Source organism: Ostrinia nubilalis, chromosome Z (assembly GCF_963855985.1).
Source record: "Ostrinia nubilalis chromosome Z, ilOstNubi1.1, whole genome shotgun sequence".
In the NCBI taxonomy this organism is placed as follows: Eukaryota; Metazoa; Arthropoda; class Insecta; order Lepidoptera; family Crambidae; genus Ostrinia; species Ostrinia nubilalis.
Window position 1 is genome coordinate 12,121,688 of NC_087119.1, and position 21,482 is coordinate 12,143,169.

The 21,482-nt window shown below is 36.1% G+C and overlaps 1 protein-coding gene and 1 long non-coding RNA gene across 3 annotated transcripts in view; one reads left to right on the top strand and one right to left on the bottom strand.

Moving 5' to 3' along the window:
• Positions 1-3,956: 3,956 nt before the first annotated feature.
• Positions 3,957-21,482, bottom strand: part of LOC135086772 (uncharacterized) — a 371,747-nt gene continuing 354,221 nt past the window's right edge. The window contains exon 3 of the long non-coding RNA XR_010260596.1: positions 3,957-4,055. This is a non-coding gene — a long non-coding RNA (uncharacterized LOC135086772). The remainder of the gene's footprint in view (positions 4,056-21,482) is intronic.
• On the top strand, positions 16,900-19,564 carry LOC135087089 (E3 SUMO-protein ligase ZBED1-like). Of its 2 annotated transcripts, XM_063981931.1 has the most exons (3): positions 16,900-17,588; positions 17,696-19,011; positions 19,074-19,163. In XM_063981931.1, exons 1-3 carry the CDS (start codon positions 17,434-17,436, stop codon positions 19,079-19,081), a joined length of 1,479 nt encoding a protein of 492 aa, XP_063838001.1. In that variant the 5' UTR covers positions 16,900-17,433; the 3' UTR covers positions 19,082-19,163. The 2 variants fall into 2 exon arrangements, with proteins under 2 accessions (XP_063838001.1, XP_063838000.1); XM_063981930.1 differs by having other exon boundaries at positions 17,696-19,564.

Consider the following 21,482-nt stretch of genomic DNA (forward strand, 5'->3'; position numbering starts at 1 on the left):
TGAAGTTCCGCACGACGTCACAACGTGCGGCACTTTTATGCACGCATTGACGTCACGGGCCTCTTCTTATGAACTTTGGCGCGCTTTATCTCTTTAAATTTTCATTAGTTTGAAAAAGTGAAAAATACGTGTAGAGTATTTTTTGATAAGTTAACTGACGGACTAATTAAAACTCTTGCTTTTTGACCCAGGAAACATCCCTATTATGATGCTTATACCTAAGTATCATTTTATGTATCTGTAATTCTGAATCCTGTTTGTGTTTTAAAATAACGCAGAATGAGGATCGATTAAAGACGCCAGAAATATGTATTCTCAGTAGGTATTCGTAATTCGCCAGATTCGGTCGGACACTAATAATTTGTTATCAGTTGGTTACCAAAGTGGATGAACGGCTTTTGGCACACAAAACAATTTCATAACGAAGTAAAAATTTAATATCACAGGTCTGTCTTATTATTTTTTTTAGTCTGACATTAATTTCCTAACAGGATGTGCAAAAATGATAATATGACCACAAGAACATGTTTATCCTTACATGTTTATACCAGTATGACCACGAGGGAAAGTCGATAGCCAGAAGGAGTCCTTCTGAAGGACCCACGTGTAATGTACGCTGTTCTCAAAATCTGAACTTGACGATTAACGATTGATTAACGATTTGTGGAATCTAGAGGCGATATGTATGTATACTCGACAAACCTAGTTGAAGCAATAAAGTTTCAAACGAAGTTTGTCTATCAAAAGCGAAGGAAGACTTTTCTACCATAGAAGATTAAACTATAGAAAAAGGAAAATACCCTTTATTCGGTTAACGATAGATTCTGTTTAGGACAGATTAGGTTTTCAACAGATTCTCTTTAAGACGGATTTTGTACAGTCAAGAAAAAAATGTTTTTAACCAACGCAACGTCTCATGAAAATCCGTTTTTGAATAGAGTTAACCAATTCCCCCTAATAATATAAAATTATGGAAAACTTTGAAGAAAAAAAATATTTATTATACAAAGCCCGAAAGATTACCTTTTAGACAAAACGACAATAAAAATCTAAAAAAAATAAAACTACCTCGCAGCCTAGTCGAGGACGTTTTTTTATTTGATGAAAAATTGGATGACAAAATATTAATATTTGGTACGCCTTTGGAAGGAATATCTAAAAAAAATCGAAGTGTTACTCGTGTTACTACGGCGATGGCACATTTAAAGTAGCATGCAGACTTTTAGTTCTCGAGTGGCGACCACGGGCTGGAAGACGTAGCGGGGCAAGCCTCCTACCTACTAGAGGTGGACCGACGATCAGGTAAAAGGTCGCGGGAAGTGCCTGAATGCGGGCAGCGCAGGACCGTTCATTGTGGAAAACCTTGGAGGAGACCTTTGTCCAGCAGTGGACATTTGACTGATACGAACGAACGAACTTTACAAATGTTATCTTTAAAAATAGCAATAAAAACTTTCATCCATTCTGTTAACTTACGACCAACTTAGCCAGTCCTACATAGAAACCTGTTTTAAAGCCTTATACTATGTATATGTCAATTCATTATTATGAAAAAATATATTAAAGTCGGTGTCAAAATAACATTTGTTTTAATCACAAAGAGTGACAACACACCGCATTATCACAGAATATAAAATAGTAGCAACAGAAATTGCACTCCTTTGATATGGATCAGATGCCGACATTTTAATAATATTAATGCAAAATTTCCTTTTTACATAGATATACACTCTTGGAAAAAAATACAACCTATTCAAAAATATGTAAGGAAAAAGGAATGACCCAAACACAAGATCAAAATACCGTAAAAAGTGGACATTACTTAGTCACCAGTGGGCTGCATTGTTGAGAAATATTACATTTTTACATAGATTACACTCTTGGAAAAAAATACACCTATTCAAAAATATGTAAAGACATATTTTCAAAATACCGTAAAAAATGGACATTACCTAGTCACCAGTGGGTTGAATTGTTGAGGACAGAATTATGAAAAACAACTTTCAATTCGACGCATGTAAAACTGGATGAATCTGTGCGATGCCATGGTTCTTGTAAGGAATGTAGTGCTACTATAGAAGTTTTGATAAATTGGCCAACAGATAAAGTAGTAGATTGTACGTGTACAATTAAAAATCAAGACTGACTTCATACATACAAATTCAAGAAAACTAAAGTTATCACCATTGAAACGCAAAGAACTTAGTATCGAGTTGCAGAATTCTTCTGCCATATCTGTAAGGAACTCTTTGGTGGATTCTACAATGGACACTAATGATATTGAACCAACACACGAACCTAAATTAGGTACCCTTCGCCAGATTAAATATGAAGAGAAGGCATCGCAAGTCTTTGACAAAAACCCTGTTACAGCTCTGTGGTTAATGGCGCAAAGTGCACCGTACAATGATTTGCTACGGTTTATTTGTTTGCATCCCTATTTTATCGTCTACTATTGGTCGTCTAATCAAGAAAAATACTACAATGAATATAAAAATAATCATAGAACTATAGTGAGCCTGGATGCAACTGGAAGTATTTTTAGAGATCTTGGGCCCACTCCAGATATTGTTCTAAACAAACATCTATTCCTAAGTTTGTATTATGCAGACATTACCCGGTGAAAGCAGCGTACCTCTGTTCCACATGATATCAGAAAGACAGACCATGGACACCATTGTCAAATGGCTTGAAACCTGGTCTTAAAAAATCCACCTCCAAACGAAGTAATCTGAGACGATTCTTCGGCACTTATAGGAGCGTCAGTTAAAGCTTTTACTGATTGTAAATCAACCAGGGAATACCTTGACAAATCCTTTGAAATTTTGAATGGTAAGAAACGTGATACTAATCTTAGAACCTACATAAGAATTGATACGAGTTATTCCGTCAAAATATTGCATGATTTATCATGTTTTAAAAACGTCGATCAAAGAGTGAAATTATTTTTGTGTTAATGTTAAATAATTCCAAGAAATTAACAAAGTGAAAGATATGGCTACTTTGTGCTTAGCAAAATTTTCTGGTCGTGGTGAAGTAGGAACATTGACAAGCAGCGAAGAAGCAAAGCTAAGATTGAAAAAGATTCTAACAAATCAAAAAGACTTTACAGATAATAATGAATAGGTATGTAAATAGTTATTGTAAAACGTCAATTGATTTTTCTGTTTTATCAAATGATCAGGAAGATGAAAAAATGAATGAAGATGAGGAATATAGTACAAAATCTGACGAAAAAGGAATTAAATGGCTTACAGATCACATTGCTAAGGAGAGGCTTATTGAGAGTCCTTAATCAACTGCCTCTTTGGTCTAATGTTATGTAAAATATTTATGACAGTGATATAGCAACCCCAACATCTTCAAATGTCGAAAGTTACTTTAAGAACATAAAAACACTTATATGTAACTTAAAAACGAAATCTCATAGATTGAGAGTCGATGATTTCATCATACAACACAATCAGTACCTCTCGGGTGAAACTAAGTTGGCTTATAGTAACCTACATTCAAATAATACTATTAAACTAAAGAAAACAAATAAACCCAAATCACAGAAAATAGTAAAAAAACAAAAGGACTCGGAAATTGATTCAGTTTTTGCTAAATCCCCATCATTTGTTGAAAATTGGCGCGGTAAAGGAAATACCAGAAAACCTACAATGAAGCACGCTAACAAAAAAATACCCATATTAATGAATGGTGCTTTAGTAAAAGCAATAGATGGCATTAAAATTTCATCTCTCAATACATGTGCCTTTGATGCTTTTTCACAATCGATAGCTAATGGGTACGTACATACACTCAACCACAGAATAATAATAAGTACTACGTACAGAAGTTTTTCTTCGCGAAGGTATTCAAAAAAATGAATGCTCAATGTCATCAACAATATGGTGTAATTTAGCTTGTCTTAAGAGTCGAGCACCGTTTTGTTGACATACGTCAGTGATCGGTACTGTCTTGATGCCATAGGGCTGACTGCTACAAGAAGCTACTGTGTCGCCATCTAGCGCACCACACTTGCATTCACTGCTCTTCGCGGCAACGCGCAGCTACATGCGGCCGCCAGTTATATAGTGTAAGAGCTAGCACCTAAATATTTTATAACACACAAAACTGTGACAATTTATTTCACGTGGGCGAAGCCAAAAAGCTAGTAAGAAATAAAAATTCAATTCTGTAGGTATTTCAAACCAAATTTTATTACATAAACAAACATTATACTAATTTCATTATGGGCCCTTAGTATGTGAAAACTGCAATTGACGATATTTCGCACTGTTTTCAATATTATGTATTACAGAACGTATGTGTGATGGGATGATATTTTCGAAAACACGATTAGAAAAAATTTTTCTCGAAAAGAACCATTTACCTCTGGATTTTTTTATAAAAGTTTAATATGACCGTGTTTTACAATAAAATTCCTATAAAATCACAAAGGTATCATGTTTGCCTCTTTGATTTCCTGGCTGTTTTAGATTTCAAAAACCTAAATATATTAATTTATTAAGTTTCTGATAAAAATGTGAATGGCTCTTACGATGTCCCCCCCTTAAATCAAAATGTCTTTATTTGGTCTATATGCCCATCATCACTACGTAATAATTATAAAAAAAGTCGCTTTCCTGTCTGTCTGTCCCTATGTATGCTTAGATCTTTAAAACTATGCAACAGATTTTGATACGGTATTTAGGGTTCCGTAGCCAAATGGCAAAAACGGAACCCTTATAGATTCGTCATAATAGTCTGTCTGTCCGTCCGTATGAAACAGCCATTTTTTTCCGAAACTATAAGAAAAATACTGATGAATCTTGGTATGTAGACATCTACATACCAAGTTTCATCAGTATTTATCTGTGTGAAAATCTTAATGCTGTTCACAGAATACATATTCTGTGAACAGCATTAAGATTTTCACACAAATTAATATAGAAAAAAGCAATACATTTTGGTTTTCAATAAACCCATACGTGTGGGGTATCTATGGATAGGTCTTTAAAATGATATTAAGGTTTCTAACATCATTTTATATGTGCACTTTTTAAAATGAGTTAACCAAGTATATGGCTATTAGACTTGCACACGTCCGTCCGTTTTTTGTAGGATTAATATAATTAAGTAACATTCATTTTTTGCATTCGGCTCTTGGTCTAACCCAAACGAAACACGAACAACTAATGAACTAACAATGAACAAAGTTGATAAATTAGTAATATGTAAATAATGAATTTGTTTTACGAGCTGTCCCGGCGTACTTCGTACCGCAAATTAATATAAAGTTGTTTAAGTGATTTATAAAATCGCAATATTAATTTTTGAAAGTAGGGTCATTGTGCTGGTTTTCTATCTAACTTCGGTTTTCGTCCATTTCACTGAGCTGCCATAAACACATGCGTAAAATTTGAATACAAAGTATTGTATTCACAGAAGGCAGTAGCCATCCCGCGCTAGTTTTGTTGCAATCTATAATGCCTAAGCAACAGTTCTACCTAAATGAAAATGTAATTTAAAAAGTAGTGAGTTCCAAAAAATTACGTAAATGCGCGGCCATACACCGGTCACCGGTACATTGCAGAAATCATCGCGCTAGAAAAAAAACGTGCTGACAGGAAAAGTTTTTGGCACGTATGTCTAATTGATAGCATTATAAACACAATTTTAAGTGTTTATTAACCTTCTACATACAAAATTAAATCTTAGATGACTAAGGGTCATTTTTTTAAAGCATAGCTCAGGTCATATAGCAGGCAAATCAACTCGGAAAGGGATCAACAACGTATCGCCTTTTGTGACATGGAGGTAATAGTGGAGAGGAAATATAGATCTATACAAAAATTCGACAAATTAATGACAAACAGCTGTTTATCTCTTTCTAACTTACCCCTGGTGATGTATAAAAAAAAGAAATAGATAATGTTTGGTCAGTACTCATTCTGGCAACATTTTCATGTGACGTCACTAACTACCTGACTTGTGCCGAGTAGGTACCTACATACAAGATTTAAGAAAACAACATATTTATAGGCAATCAGCTGACAACTACACGCACACACACACACACAAATACCTGTCAGCTGATTGCCTATATTGCGGCCATGTTGTTTTCTTAAATCGTGTATGTATTTATAATGCGTGTAAGTGTGTGCGTAATGTACCGAGTACGTTTATTTTAAAGTTACGCCAAGTCCATGAGACATTGATATACGTCAGTGTTTTGCGAGCTGTCATTGCCCTTCGCGCGCTGTCATCGGCGAGGCAAGGCGTTTACGTTACGGTGTGGATTGTGTGTGCGTTGCAGTATGGACTTTAGTTGACTGCCTTTATGAGCACTCGAACGACATAAAATAATATGATACATTTATGTAAGGGTATTTTAAGATCACAAAGTTGGCAACTCCGATAGTTGGACGAAAACCAGCCCAAAGACCCTATCCTGTTTGACACCTATAATAATTGACAATAGCTGGCTCGGCGAACTTCGGCAAACTAATGTGTGACGTGAAGTGCCAAATCACGGAAAATGTCGGAAGAAATACATGAATTTGCATGAATTATCATGAATAATAATAACCACTTATTTACCTCTCAGTGTCTTCAGGCAACTTAAAAAAAGTACATTGTGTGTTTTTATTATTATTTAGGCAGTTAAATACTGCACAGTATTTTTTACACAGTATTTTTTTATTTTTTTCCATAATACCTACAAGAGTACGCGTGCGTGTGTCAATGCTCGCTCGTATCTCGTATGTGACGCCTTGTCGAATCGCCTCCTGTAGGTGGGCTATCGTGCGTGTTTTGTTTTCGATGTGAACTCGCGGAGATGAACAGGCCTGACTCAACATCAAATAAATCGCACCTTCCGCGACGCGAACTTTAAAGATTTTCTTCTGACACAATCATGGTGCCCCAACAATATTATTGTTATTTGAAAGCCCAATAAATATCCTTAAAGAAAAACACATTTAATTTCTTAATAAATCATAAACATATACCATAAATGTGACTTGAAAAATGACCTCACTTTGGGCTCACCTCTGGGATCAATTAGACCAATTTTTAAAGTTATAAAACCAAATAATGATCTCACGTGTCCTCTTTAACAGATGGATAGCGATTAATTCAAATTTAACAGTTTTATAGCCATAAAAGTTGGTTCAAGCGTAACTACCTATTTTTTGAAGAAGTGACTCTGAATCCTTCTAAAGACACATTTTTAGGGTAAAAACCTTTCCTTTAATGAAATTAAGTTTAGAACTAGGCTTTTAAATGGTGCCAATATTGGTGAGAAGTGGGGATGCATACGTTTGAAAGTGCTTTACGGCACAATTTACGGCGGGTGGTGCGATTTATTTGATGTCGAGTGTAGATGGATTTCAGCTCAATGTAAATATCAATAATAGCGATGATATGTACAGTCACGGAATGAAAAGGTTCGTCAGTTTTCAAATTGATTCCTTCAACGAATCGCGAGCACATACACTCGACAGCAAATAAATCGCACCACCCGCGACAAGCACTTTCAAACGTATGCATCCCCACTTCACACCAATATTGGTACCATTCAAAAGCCTAGTTCTAAACTTCATTCCATTATAGGAAAGGTTTTTACCCCAAAAATGTTTCTTTAGAAGGATCCAGCAGAGTCACTTCTTCAAAAAATAGATAGTTACGCTTGAGCCAACTTTTATGGCTATAAAACTGTTAAGTTGGGATTAATCGCTATCCATCTGTTAAAGAGGACACGTGTGATCATTATTTGGTTTTATAACCATAAAATTTGGTCTAATTGATCCCAGAGGTGAGCCCAAAGTGAGGTCTTTTTTCAAGTCACATTTATGGTATATGTTAATCATTTATTAAGAAATTAAATGTGTTTTTCTTTAAGGATATTTATTGGGCTTTCAAATAACACCAATATTGTTGGGGCACCATTATTGTGTCAAAAGAAAATCTTTAAAGTTCGCGTCGCGGGTGGTGCGATTTATTTGCTGTCGAGTGTATTACCTTATGTTACAGAATAATCTCGGCTTAGAAATAATGTTTAACTGTTCATCAGTAAAGTTCAAAATTATTCAGATCAAAGTTGTTTGACGATTTATCTTGTCAAGAAGATTATTATGATTGATAAACTAAAACCTTCTTGTTGGTTCAACCTGCCATTATTATTTCTATTAATCGCCATCAGCTGTTTACTATAAAACAAAACTTAAAGTTCATAATTACATACATTATAATTTAAAAACAAAAGAAGTGATTTGCTATCTTTGGCACGAAGGAAATGGTGGGTTAGACAGTGACGTATTTACGTCTATTGTGATGAAACACCTAAAAGCAGAACTAGAAAAGGCACCAAATACCAAAAAAAATATTCTGTGGGGTGACGGGTGTGGTTATCAAAACCGATCCTTGAATATGTCTAATGCTCTAATTAAATGGGACAATATTATTTGATCCTCTAAAAACTAATTGATCTTTTTTGTATGTGCACTTTTAAAAATAAATGATGTGTTTTATTATATTTTATCTTTATATTAATTATTGGGTCTATATTAGTTGATCTACGGATAAATTATGAATGATCTTCATTAAAGGTAACATAATATTTATGTTTAACATACTCTTTTAATATTTGGTAAACAAAAATAATATTTGATCCTCTTTTTTAGTTATTGATCTTTAATTTTGTTAATTTGATGATTTTTATATCAAGTTTGCCTTTTAATATCGATCACCTAATAAATACATTTCGATCTATGTATAACTTAACTTTAAAATATATTTGATCTAACAAAAAGGTATGATAACAAATACAAGGTGTTCAAAGTCTGAAATGCCTTTTTTTATAAACGTCACTCCGTGTGAAATCTCAGTAGCGTCACAGATCTGTATGCAAACAAAAGCAAGTCGCAGAGCAGATAACTATTTCAGGTGTCACATTGCCCTATTACCTCAGATCTATGCCTCGCTAAAGGCGTTCAAAGATAAAATTTTATAAAAAAAAAACCGACTCCAAAAAACCTACGTTTTAGTGTAGGTTTTTTGGAGTCGGTTTTTTTTTTATAAAATTTTACTTATTTCTTGCTTTTTAGTTAACTAATTATTACCTTGATGTTACCACTGAAGGTAGGCAGTACACTGAGACCAAAAAAAATTGGTTCATAATCGGCGGAGATATTGCGTATAAAAAAGTTCATCCCCAATTTTCCACCCTTGGGGGTGAAATATTTTCTTCAAATTCGCATGAAACCAGCCTTTTGATAATACCTATTAACAAAAAAATAATCGTTCAAATTGGTTTATAATCGGCGGAGATATTGCGTATAAAAAAGTTCATCCCCAATTTTCCACCCTTGGGGGTTGTTTTTTTTATTATTAAATTTAAATGGGACCACCCTTGAGGTATTACCTATACGCCGAAAAAAGATTTGTTCAAATCGGTTCATAATTGGCGGAGTTATCGCGTAACAAACATAGAAAAAAAAAAAACATACGGGTCGAATTGAGAACCTCCTCCTTTTTTGAAGTCGGTTGAAAAATATTATTGGTTAATATTTTTAATTAAAAAACATCTTTTAATTTACGCGGTACTTTGTGGTTGAGTGACAATCGTCCATCATTGGTTACTGAGTTGACTTAGCGGCCAATAAGCAAGCAGAATGGTACATTGCCATGTTTGTTTAAATTACAAGCTTTGCTTAGTTTGGGACTAGAGGCGCTATGTAAAATAATTTCTTACTTCTGACATCCCTGAACCCGACATCATAATTTTTACCTCTTTATTTTTTTCAAATCGTAAGGTTGATTTTCTCTTAGTATACCGATCTCGGCCGTGATCAGTGACCATAAAGTAATCTGTCAACGGGTCGATTAGACACGATAAAATCACTAATCGATATTTGTTTACTTTTAGTGCGACTTCGGGTTGTAAGGACCTGATAAGTTTTTTTTTTCCAAATATTTACTGTGTTTGACGAAACAATTGCAAAACAATATTTATCTTTCGTTCTACTGAAAAGACCGAATATCCATCCCACACCAACGCATCCAGCACCTAAGGTCAATTCGACCCGATAACGCAGTGTGAACGTGTTAAGTATGCTTTTTTAATAAAAAAAAATCTTTGAACATCAAGTGCCTTTAAATAGTTTCCATCCTTTGACTACAACTTAATAAAAATAAGTATCATAACATAATTATTTTGAAGATTATTTGATATAGACAAAAAATAATTTATACAAATCGAATTATTTAAAAAAGTATCACAATATTGAATATTTGGTGCTCATTTCTTTTATTTTTGAGGACCAACAAGTAACAGTCAGATATAATTTTTACATCTCAAATTTTTTTTGCGTAGTTCGAAAGAGGTTAAAATATCGATCGATTTCATTTATTTTATGTCTCAAAGAAAGAGGATCAATCATTAAAATAGATGACCATTTAGATTTTTTTATTTGCCGTTTTTGCTAATTTAAAAAGATCATTTAAATACATGCCTAATTAAATTAGCAGTCGAAAATAACATAATCATTGAGCAGAAATACCATGAAGTTGGGCACACCCAAATGGAGGTGGATTCGATACATAGCAGTATTGAACGAAAACTGCCACCTCATAGGGATATTTTTATTCCCGCTGACTACATAAATATAATCAAGAGCGCTAGAAACAAGCCTGAACCATACAAGGTAGTTTTTCTAAGCTACAGCGATTTCAGCAAATGTGAAGGTGGGAGGTACTCCAGCATACGACCTGGAAACAAAAAGGGCGATCCACTTGTAGTCGATATTGTAAGGCTTCAATATAAACCAGATGGAATCACACGTTATAAGTTGGACTTTAAGGACGACTTCAAAGAATTACCACGACGCTCTAACAAAAAAAACACACGAAGTGAAAATACTGCCCTTTATCAATCATTTCTCACTATTGACACTACAAAGTTTATACATTTACAAGAGTTAAAACCACTGATTCCTAAAGATTATCACCACCCTTTTTATGACTCCTTGGAACATAATTGTTCAGATTCTGATGTCTGTCCTCATAAACGAAACAATTAATAATATGCAATAGGACTAGCCTTGTTCATTTTACCTTGCCATTTAGGTATAATTTGTGAATTTTAATAATAAGTTCATTTTAATATTAAATAATAAGCTAACAATTTTTAGGTTTGTCAAGAAGTTTACGACAATTTTGTTGTTTATTTCTGTTTTTCATAACAATAATATTTTGATTGTTCCTACTTTAATTATTTGTTTATGTTACTTGAATAAATACTATACCTAATTTTTAAAAATCTCCGTGTATTATTTCATACAAATAAGCTGTTAATATGTTACAAGTTTTACGTGAATTGTAGTTACAATATTAATGTTCTATGTCAAATTTCTAACAAAATATAAATTATTTATGGAGACTTTTATATTTATATTAAAAAGAACAAACTGCTTAGGAAACATTAGTTAAAAAACATTTTGGTGTCTTAAAAGATTTTTTTCCCGTACGCTGTTTTTTTACTCTCCTGTAAACTTGTCATTTTTGACATAGAACAAATTGCAATATGAACGACGATATAGGGGTGCATGTCTGCGGATGGAGTAGGCGAGCTCGTTCTTCTTCCGTCAAGGGCAAACGCAACACACTATCTGTCTGTATTAGAAGACAGTATGCTACCAAGTGTCCGTACCGTGTTTCCACCTGATGAGGTTCAGTCAGATATGTCCAGGACAATGCTCACACCCACACTGCTCGTATTGTGAATGAATGGTTCAACAGGCATAGCGATAGTGGTGATACCCTGGCCGGCAAGATATGCAGATTTAAACCCGATTGCAAACTTATGGGGTTTAATGGTACAGCGACGGGACAATAGAAATGAAAGGACCAAAGAGGCTTTAGAAAACCACTGCCGAATTATTTGAGAAGACACTAGAGGCACGAATCTATGCTCTTGTCTAATGGGTTCCATGAGAAATAGGTTACAATGTGTGGTTATACCCGTTATTAAAAATAAATATTAAGAAACTTATTCGTAATTTTCATTAACTTTTGCTTGTTATTTTATAGTTAACTGCCTTGTTAGCCTAGCGGTCCTAAGCGCAACTGCTGCGCTAGAGGCAGGACCTCTAGCGATCGATTCACGAATCGAGCAAATAGGGGTCGCAAACTGGGATACCGAAAAATACCGGAATACCGGGCCAAATTTAGGTCTAATTAATACCGGTATTCATTTCACAAAAACCGGAATATTAGGTATTTTCGGTTTTAGTAAAATAAATAAAAAACAAATACAAATAGAAAAATTTACGCGCCATTAACCTAATTCACAAAATACGCGCGAGCGAGTTTTTTTTTTAGTTGATTGAGTGATAAAAGTTTAGATACTTTACTGTTTCTACGATCTCATTACAAGGCTCAACCAAAAATTTAATCTAGATTTAATTATATTTTGATTACCTCTTTTAGTCCAGTAGAATTAGCTTTTAAATCGGAAATAATTCCTACAAAAGATTTTATTGTTTTAATGGCTTCATTGGTTGCCCATTAAGACTCTCCTAAGTTTTCGACTTCGACGGAGTTGTGCTTAAGTGGTGGGGGCCCCCGAAAGAGGCATTTTTTCGGTTTTCCGGTTATACCGCGTAAAGGACTTACCCTATCAAAAAGTGGTCTTCATGACGGTTGAAGGGCACTTAATCCTGCATTGAATAAGACCAAATTCATATGTTTTGGACAAACCGTTCTCGCGCTAATGTTCGGCAAAGTAGAAAATATACGTATAATTAATGACCCTCTCCACGTCCAATGGTTTGTTACCCACAGGCTTCCAAGTCTTGAAAAGGGCCACCTCAACCAGTGTAACCCTATCAAGGCTTACGAGCTTGATGCGCCTATCCTTGTTCGTCCCAGCCGTTCCTTAACTGCGGTTGCTGCACCTCTTCCTGGCACTCACCTGAACGACTCTGTGTTACCTACTGTGGCTGCCCCTCTTCCTTGTATCCTCCTGCATGACTACGTTGCCTAGCCGTATGCCTGGTCTAAGGTTCGACGCCAAAAATCAACAACAACAAGTTCATATTAAAACGCTGAAGAGTTTTTTGTTTGTTTGTTTGAACGCGCTAATCTTAAGAATTACTAGTTTGATTGAAATCATTATTTTTGTGTTGAATAGCTCATACATTGAGGAAGGCTATAGGATATATACAATCACTCTACGACTAATAGAGGCGAAACAGTAAAGAAAAATGTTGCAAGCACGGAAAATAGTATTTAAACTATTTTCACGAGTACAAAGTTGATTTTGTAGCGTCGAACCTTGGACCAGGCATATAGCTAAGCAATGCAATCGTACAGGAGGGTACAAGGAAGAGAGGCAGCCACATTAGGTAACACAGAGTCGTTCAGGAGAGTGTCAGGAAGAGGTGCAGCAACCGCAGTTAAGGAACGGCTGGGACGAACAAGGATAAGCGAATCAAACTCGTGAGCCTTGTTAGGGTTACACTGATTAAGGCGACCCTTTACAAGGCTTGGAAGCATTTGGGTAACAAGTCATTGGACGTGGAGAGGGTCATTAATTATACGTATATTTTCTACTTTGCCGAACTTTAGCGCGAGAACGATTTGTCCAAAACATATGAATTTGGTCTTATTCAATGCAGGATTAAGTGCCCTTTAACCGTCATGAAGACCACTTTTCGATAGGGTAAGTCCTTTACGCGGTATAACCGGAAAACCGAAAAAACGCCGCTTTCGGGGGCCCCCACCACTTAAGCACAACTCCGTCGAAGTCGAAAACTTAGGAGAGTCTTAATGGGCAACCAATGAAGCCATTAAAGCAAAAAAATCTTTTGTAGGAATTATTTCCGATTTAATCAATTTTTGTGTTTAATTCTCCTCTCACCTCTTCGTCCGAGGACTCACTTGCGAACAGACGTGTGTTGCGTTCTCTAAAAATAGTCATAAATTGCTGCGCCAAACAAGTTATTACTGCATCGTGTTAACTACGAATATCCCATACACAAGAAAACACCAAATCTTAGTGATAAATTGGTCACGGCAAGCAGCAGCGAGCGGGGAGACCTCATTCACCTCCGCGAGAACGAAACACTTGCCATTTTTTGTCGCGCTCCAATACCTGTGCTACGGCGGCCGCTTTTTAGCTCCGCCCCCTGCTACGTGCTACGATACTACGACTTAACGCTACGCGCCTGCATTCATCACCGTGTACGCAATCGCCCGGTCTTCACAGTACAAAATGGAACCAAAGAGTACAATGAATAAATCACTTTCTGAGTCTAACATCTCCGAACTGACGGACGAAGTGATTACCTGCGCAACGCTGACGGATGAGCTTTCTCCCACGAACTTTGTGAGTCGGCGAGTGAAAAGAAAAGCTACCGACAACCTGGACTGCGAACTTAGCAACTTCAAAGAGGAAATTAGGTCCATGATCTCGATAATGCTGACAGCTCAAGAAAAGCAAATTAATAAAATCACCCCAGTCTTAAATGACATTAAGGAAGCTAACGCTAACATTGAAAAATCAATGGCTTTTCTAGCTTCCCAAAACGAAGAGCTAAAAAAGAAACTAGACGCATACGAACTTCAATCCAAGAAAGATAAAGAATATATAACCATATTGGAAGACAAGGTTGAAGATCTGCAAAGAGAAAATAGAAAATCCAACATACAAATTAAGAACGTCCCGAAAGTTGCTAACGAAAATGAACAGGAACTGATGAACATGGTGGTAAAATTATCGGAGAATGTAGGCCACACCATTACAGGAGCAGATATCAAAGATATCTACAGGCTGAAAAATAAAAAAGTGGAGAACAATGGCCCAATTGTAGTAGAACTATCGTCTACCATCCTAAAGAAGGACTTTTTAAAGTCAGTGAAGACATATAACATTAGGCACAAGGAGAAACTCTGCGCCAGGCACTTGGGTCACACAAAAAATGAGTACACTCCAATATACGTCTCTGAGCAACTGACCGCCAAGGCAGCCCGACTTCACTTTGTCGCTCGAGACCTGATAAAATCGACAGATTACAAATATTGCTGGACGTCCCATGGCCGAGTTTACATCAGAAGGAGTGAAGACACACCAGTAATCCTGGTGAGAAGTGAACAACAGGTACAAAACCTGTTACTGGCAAAATGACTAAATATAATAACCAACTGGATGTATTCACTTTTATCTATAGTAAGTTTTACTGTTTTATCCACTGCTCGTACACTAATACAACTCACCTACAATAAATCCTATCTCCTACATGACAACCACCAACATCTTTATCATTACAAAACCACAAAATCAACCTACACAATTTACATGCACATACAAAAAATATTATCTAAACCTACTCTAACTACACATCATTACACCCAACACTCAAACAGATCACAACAAACAATACCACAGCTACCGTTATGCTATACTTATAACCTTTGTTTTTACAGCATAGACTCACATTGTTGCAGTTACTTCTTATCGCCCCATAATGCTATCGAATATAAAAATTATAAAACAAAACATGAATATTAACGTTCTTAAAAACATAAATGCATTAGATGACTCTAATATGTATTTAAACTTTAATTGTAAAATCGGAGAACTCAAAAATACTATCACAGTACAAAAAACTGACCTAACATTTAATATCCCAAAATATCAGAAGTATCTACGCTAACTTTAACGACTTTCAAGCAAACCTTCGTATTCTTGATTTCAGTGTTGATATTCTAATCCTAAGCGAATGTAAATTAAACCCTGACAAAAATATCCCACAGATTATAGGTTATAATTCTCATCAAACTTGCAAACACCAAAATCAATCCGACGGAGTAGTCGTCTATACTAAATCCACACTCGCAGCAAACGTATCGGAAGTATACCTAAGACATGCATCATGCTTGCAGATTTCTATGCCTCAGCTGACCATTCTTGGTATCTATCGTTCACCATCTAATCGTAATGCTCAGCTATTTATTGATTCTTTATGTTCTCATCTGGAACTCATTAAAGGATCCAAAAATGTCATCATAACCGGAGACATAAATATAAATCTCATCTACAGGCAAGACGAACACTCCTATGATCGCAGCAATAGACACACTTACCTAGAAATGTTAGCCTCACAGGGTTTCTATCCAGGCCACTCTATCCCGACAAGAGGCTCAAGCTGCCTTGAACATATTATGATAAAACTCGATCATACACACAAAAATGCCACTATTGCTGTACTGGATACCACTGTCACTGATCATAGTGCGATTTTTCTAAAAATATCGTGCCCAGAAAAGTCAACAACAAATAGCAAAACTAAAACCAAAATTAACTATAGCAGAGCACTAGACTATCTAAAAACAACCAGACTAACCGACTTACTCGAATATAATGACCCTAACATCATAACCGAACTATTGATAAACAAACTGCAACAAAGCTTAAATGAGAATACGACTGTCATTTATATCCCAGCGAATAAAAGAATTCTAAAACCGTGGATTACCCAAGGTATGCTACGCTGCATCAGAAACAGAAACAACATGCAAAAAAACCTAAAACTTGACCCACATAACGAGATCTTGAGAATTACATACAAAAGGTACCGTAACTACTGTAACTGCTTATTAAAGAAACTAAAAAGGAATTACGACCGAGACCAACTTTTTAAGGCTCATAAAAACCCGAAAAAGTTCTGGGACACCATAAACGAAATAACCCAACGAAAGCCCCCTAAAGCCCAAAATCTAGAACTACTGCACGCTACCTCGTCTCCTCAAGACTCGGTAGATTTAACTAACACCTATTTTACGAACATTGGCAAAGAGTTGGCAGAAAAAATCCCAGGTACTTCTGACTCTCACCCGGTGCTAGGGACACGAAAAAAGTATCGATACTTTATGGTATCGAGTAGGTTTCTTTTCGATACCGATACTTTTGTACTCGATAACTTGTATTCGATACTTTTACTTACCAAGTACTTTTGACAGATATCGTATCGAATAAATTACTTGTTTTTTTATTTATTCATAATTTATGGCAACATTTGCAACGCCATCTTGTTCAATCTTGCTGAAGCTTTCATTCATAGAGATAGTTCCGTTGCCGGTAGGTTGCCGGATTCACATTTCATTTGTTTAATTAGTCTATGGTTCATTGGCTGTACTGTAGCTGTATGGACTTAGATCCCTTTGCCTAACCTCACGAAAAAATCATACAAAAAAAACTCTGGTTCATTCGTTCGTTGTTGTTAACTGACAGTTGGTTGTTATTTATAACATGTTGATATTTAATGATTTTCTTGCATTATTGATAAATGATAATTGACTTATTGATATTTCAACCTATTCAGAACAGCACTCACAATTATTCTGTGTTTGTATCGGGATTTGAATCAGTGCAATATCCAAAGAATGCCGCCTACCAAGAGTGACGTTTGGCAGTATTTCGTCAAGATTAACAAAGATGAGGTGAAATGTAAGATTTGTTTCAAAACTTTAAAATCGTCAGGGAATACGTCAAACATGAATAAACATTTAAAGAAACACCCTAATTCTGATGCCTCAAGGTAATTTTTTTTAATGATTATATGGTCCTTATTTATATAACCTAAAATTTGTTTTGTAGTCATTTAATAGGCGCACGAAACTGATTATTTTATATTATTCTTTTTAGTGTAAAAGGAGATAAAAAACAAACGACGATGTCGACGATTCAGAAAAAGTTAGAACTGTCGAATTTAACGAGTCGTGATCACGAACCCCAACCATCAACAAGTACATCGAAAGCACCTGAATCAGATGCATTGCTAACAACTCCTTCACCATCTGATGTCGAGAGAATTCCAATAGTAATCAGTGGTGATGGTGAGTTAGAAGAAACCTATGCACCACCTCCAAAAAAAAGGCAACTTTCAATTGTACAATCAATGGAACGAAAATACTCTTATTTGGATGGAGGAAAAGATTATTTGAAACTCTGCAAATGTTTGCTTTATTTTATTTGCGTTGATAAAAGACCGTTTGACATTGTGAAAGGGCGTGGGTTTAAAAAATTGATGCATCAAGCATGTCCATCATTTAAAATTCCTCATGTAGATACCCTTAAAGCACAATTCGAACACTTTTATAGTGTAATGCGTTTGAAAATAGAAAATATATTTGACAATGTAGATCACGTGGCATTAACCTGCGATATTTGGAGTGAGATGATGACTGTTACCAGTTATTTAGGGGTTACTGCTCATTATTTGCAAGAAGACAAACTGGTGTCACGTTGCATAGCTACCGTTGCACTGGATCAGCGTCATACTGGTGATTTTATCGCTGAAAAATTAAAAGAAATTTGTGCAGGTATACACATCAGTTTGGATAAAATAACTGCAGTAGTTACAGACAATGGCTCGAACATGATAGCCGGCATAGCAAATTTTCTAGAAAAGAACAAACATTTATCTTGCTTTGCTCATACAATTAATCTAATTGCTGAATCTGCCATGTCAGTCAATGATTTAGGAGCATTAGTAAGCAAGGTACGAGACATTGTAAAATTTTTCAAGAGCAGTGTAATCCTCAGTGACTCTTTACGTCAAAAGCAAACTGGGTCTCAACCTCTCAAACTGATTTTAGACGTGAAGACTCGGTGGAATTCCGTCTATTATATGCTACAGAGATACATTGAATTAGCACCAATAGTTCATCAAATTTTGATGTTAAATACAAAAGCACCACCCACACCATCGGCTGTAGAAATGCAAAATATTAAAACATTGATTTGTATTTTGAAACCGCTGGAGTATGTAACCAAAGAGTTATCAGGTGAACAGTATGTAACCATTAGTAAAATAATTCCGATGGTGAACTGTTTGAAGACGCAGATTAATACTATACCTATGGCTGTAGGTGATGGTGATGATCCCCATGGAAAGGTAATAGATACAGTAAAAAAAGAAATCCTAAAACAGATAGAACGCCGATTCGGACATATTGAAGGTAATTATTTGATTGCAATGTCATGTTTGCTAGATCCGAGATTCAAGAATATCCATTTTCAGGACGCTAAAGCTTGTGCAAAGGCAATTTCTTCACTGAGAAGATATATAACAACGTCTCCTAGTGTTATCGGCAGCGATCATGACAGCGATTCCTCTCTTGAAACAACTTACGATTTTTGGAGTCACCACAAGAAATTAGCTCACACGAAAAAGCGAAGTAAAACCAGTGCTTCATCACAGTTTGAAAATAAGGATGAAATAAGCCATTATTTATCTACACAGGTTTCGCCACTCTCTTTGGATCCTCTGAAACAATGGGAAGACATGAAAGTTGTTTTCCCAAAATTATATAAATTGGCACGAGAATTTTTATCGATTCCTGCGACTTCAGTGCCCTCAGAAAGATTGTTTTCGAAAGCTGGAAGTACAATTACTAAAACCCGTAACCGCCTATCGCCAAAAAGGCTCGACAAACTTCTTTTCTTGAGCGATTGTACCGAGGAGGAATGGGATTTATAATATTTTAGATTAAAAAATTGTGGCTTTACTTACAGGTTGTTTTTATTTATCTTAGGGCTGATTTATCCATCGTAAGGTATAAGTTAACAAACCAATAAAGTATAACTCAGCGAATCAAAGTTGTCTACACCTTCATATTTATAATAAATGCATAACATAAAGTGACACTTACTTTTAATCATATTACACTTTATTGGTCTGTTAAGTGTTATCAGACGATGGAAAAATCAGCCCTTATAATTATATATGTACCATTTGTTACTTTTTCATTTTCTCTTACTGTATGAATGAAGGTACAGACGATACTTACTGAACTGACTAACATTGACAAACTAACGTATGGCGTAGGCCCTGCCTGAGAAAAGAACTCGATACTTTGAGGTATCGATACTTTTGTGTCGATTCTTTTACGAGTACGATACTTTTTTATCGATACTACTCATGAGTACAGTATCGATACTTTCTATTCGATACCGTGTCCCTACCCGGTGCACAACAACACAACCAAAAAACAGGTATCATCATTTGTTTTTTACGATACTGACTGTGCCGAAGTACACGAAGTAATTAAGTCTATGAAATTAAACAGCTCCCCAGGATGGGATAACATCCCAACTGCCTTCCTAAAAATTGCTAACAATGAAATTGCTCCAATTATTTCTCACTTATCTAACTTGTGCTTCGCACAAGGAATTTTCCCAACCGTTTTCAAGCAAGCCTTGATAACACCTATTTACAAAGATGGCGACAAAAGTGATCCGTGTAACTACCGACCGATCTCTGTTCTATCATCACTGTCTAAACTTTTGGAAAAATTAATCAATAAGAGACTAATCAAATTTTTATCGAAATATGACATTATTGCAAAAAACCAATTTGGCTTCCAACGCGGGTTATCAACAGAAGACGCCGTAGTGGCCCTTACAACTCTTATAACACAAAAAGTGGACTCTGGAGACAGGTGTCTGGTAGTATTCCTTGACCTAAAGAAGGCGTTCGACTCAGTCTCGATACCCATTCTGCTAACCAGACTGGACGAGGTGGGGGTGAGAGGAACGCCTCTTAAACTGTTTAAGGATTACCTATCTAACCGACAACAGCGAGTTCGAATGGGCAACCACATTAGTCGGGAAGCCACTGTAACATACGGAGTCCCACAAGGGAGCGTTCTGGGACCAACCCTTTTCCTGATATATCTAAATAACCTCTGTCAGAGAAACATTCCTAAGGGTTCTGTGTTTTCTTACGCAGACGACACAGCAATTCTGTTCTCCGGCAAATCTTGGTCCGAAGTGAGGAAACTGGCGGAAATGGGGATGGCCAGTGTGGCAGCATGGTTGGATGCAAGCCTTCTTACTCTGAACACATCCAAGACACACTATGTTTGTTTCAGTAAAAACATCAGATCCCAACCTCATCTAAATTTTAATTTAAAAATCCACAAGTGCGGCAATCCATCGGTCACTAACTGCCCATGTTCTGGAATAGATAAAGTTTCTTACGTTAAATACCTTGGAGTCCTCCTCGATCAGCGTCTTTCCTGGCACCAACATGTAGAACTGACTGTGAAAAGAGTGAGAAGGCTAATCTGGACTTTCAAAAACCTGCGTCATGTCGCGAACAAAGAATTACTGACCCAGACATATATTGCCTTAGCCCAATCGGTATTGGTATACTGCATATCAGTATGGGGTTCGGCCACCAAAACTATCTTCCTAAGTCTGGAGCGGGCTCAAAGGTCCCTTATAAAAGTCATGTTGTTTAAACCATACAGACACCCCACTGATAATCTTTATGTAGAGGCCGACCTTCTATCGGTTAGAAAACTTTACGTAACAAATATAGTTCTTAAAATGCACAAACTCCTACCCTTTGATGACAGTCTGCTGACCGGTAGGCGAAAGGATAAAGTTGCCATAATTCCCGCCGTAAAATCGGACTTCGCTAGAC

Excerpts from the sequence above, each read along its gene's own strand:
- LOC135087089 (XM_063981930.1), top strand. The coding sequence starts at position 17,434 with ATGCCGCCTACCAAGAGTGACGTTTGGCAGTATTTCGTCAAGATTAAC. Across the intron at positions 17,589-17,695 it reads CCTAATTCTGATGCCTCAAG|TGTAAAAGGAGATAAAAAAC; the intron begins GTAATTTTTTTT and ends TATTCTTTTTAG.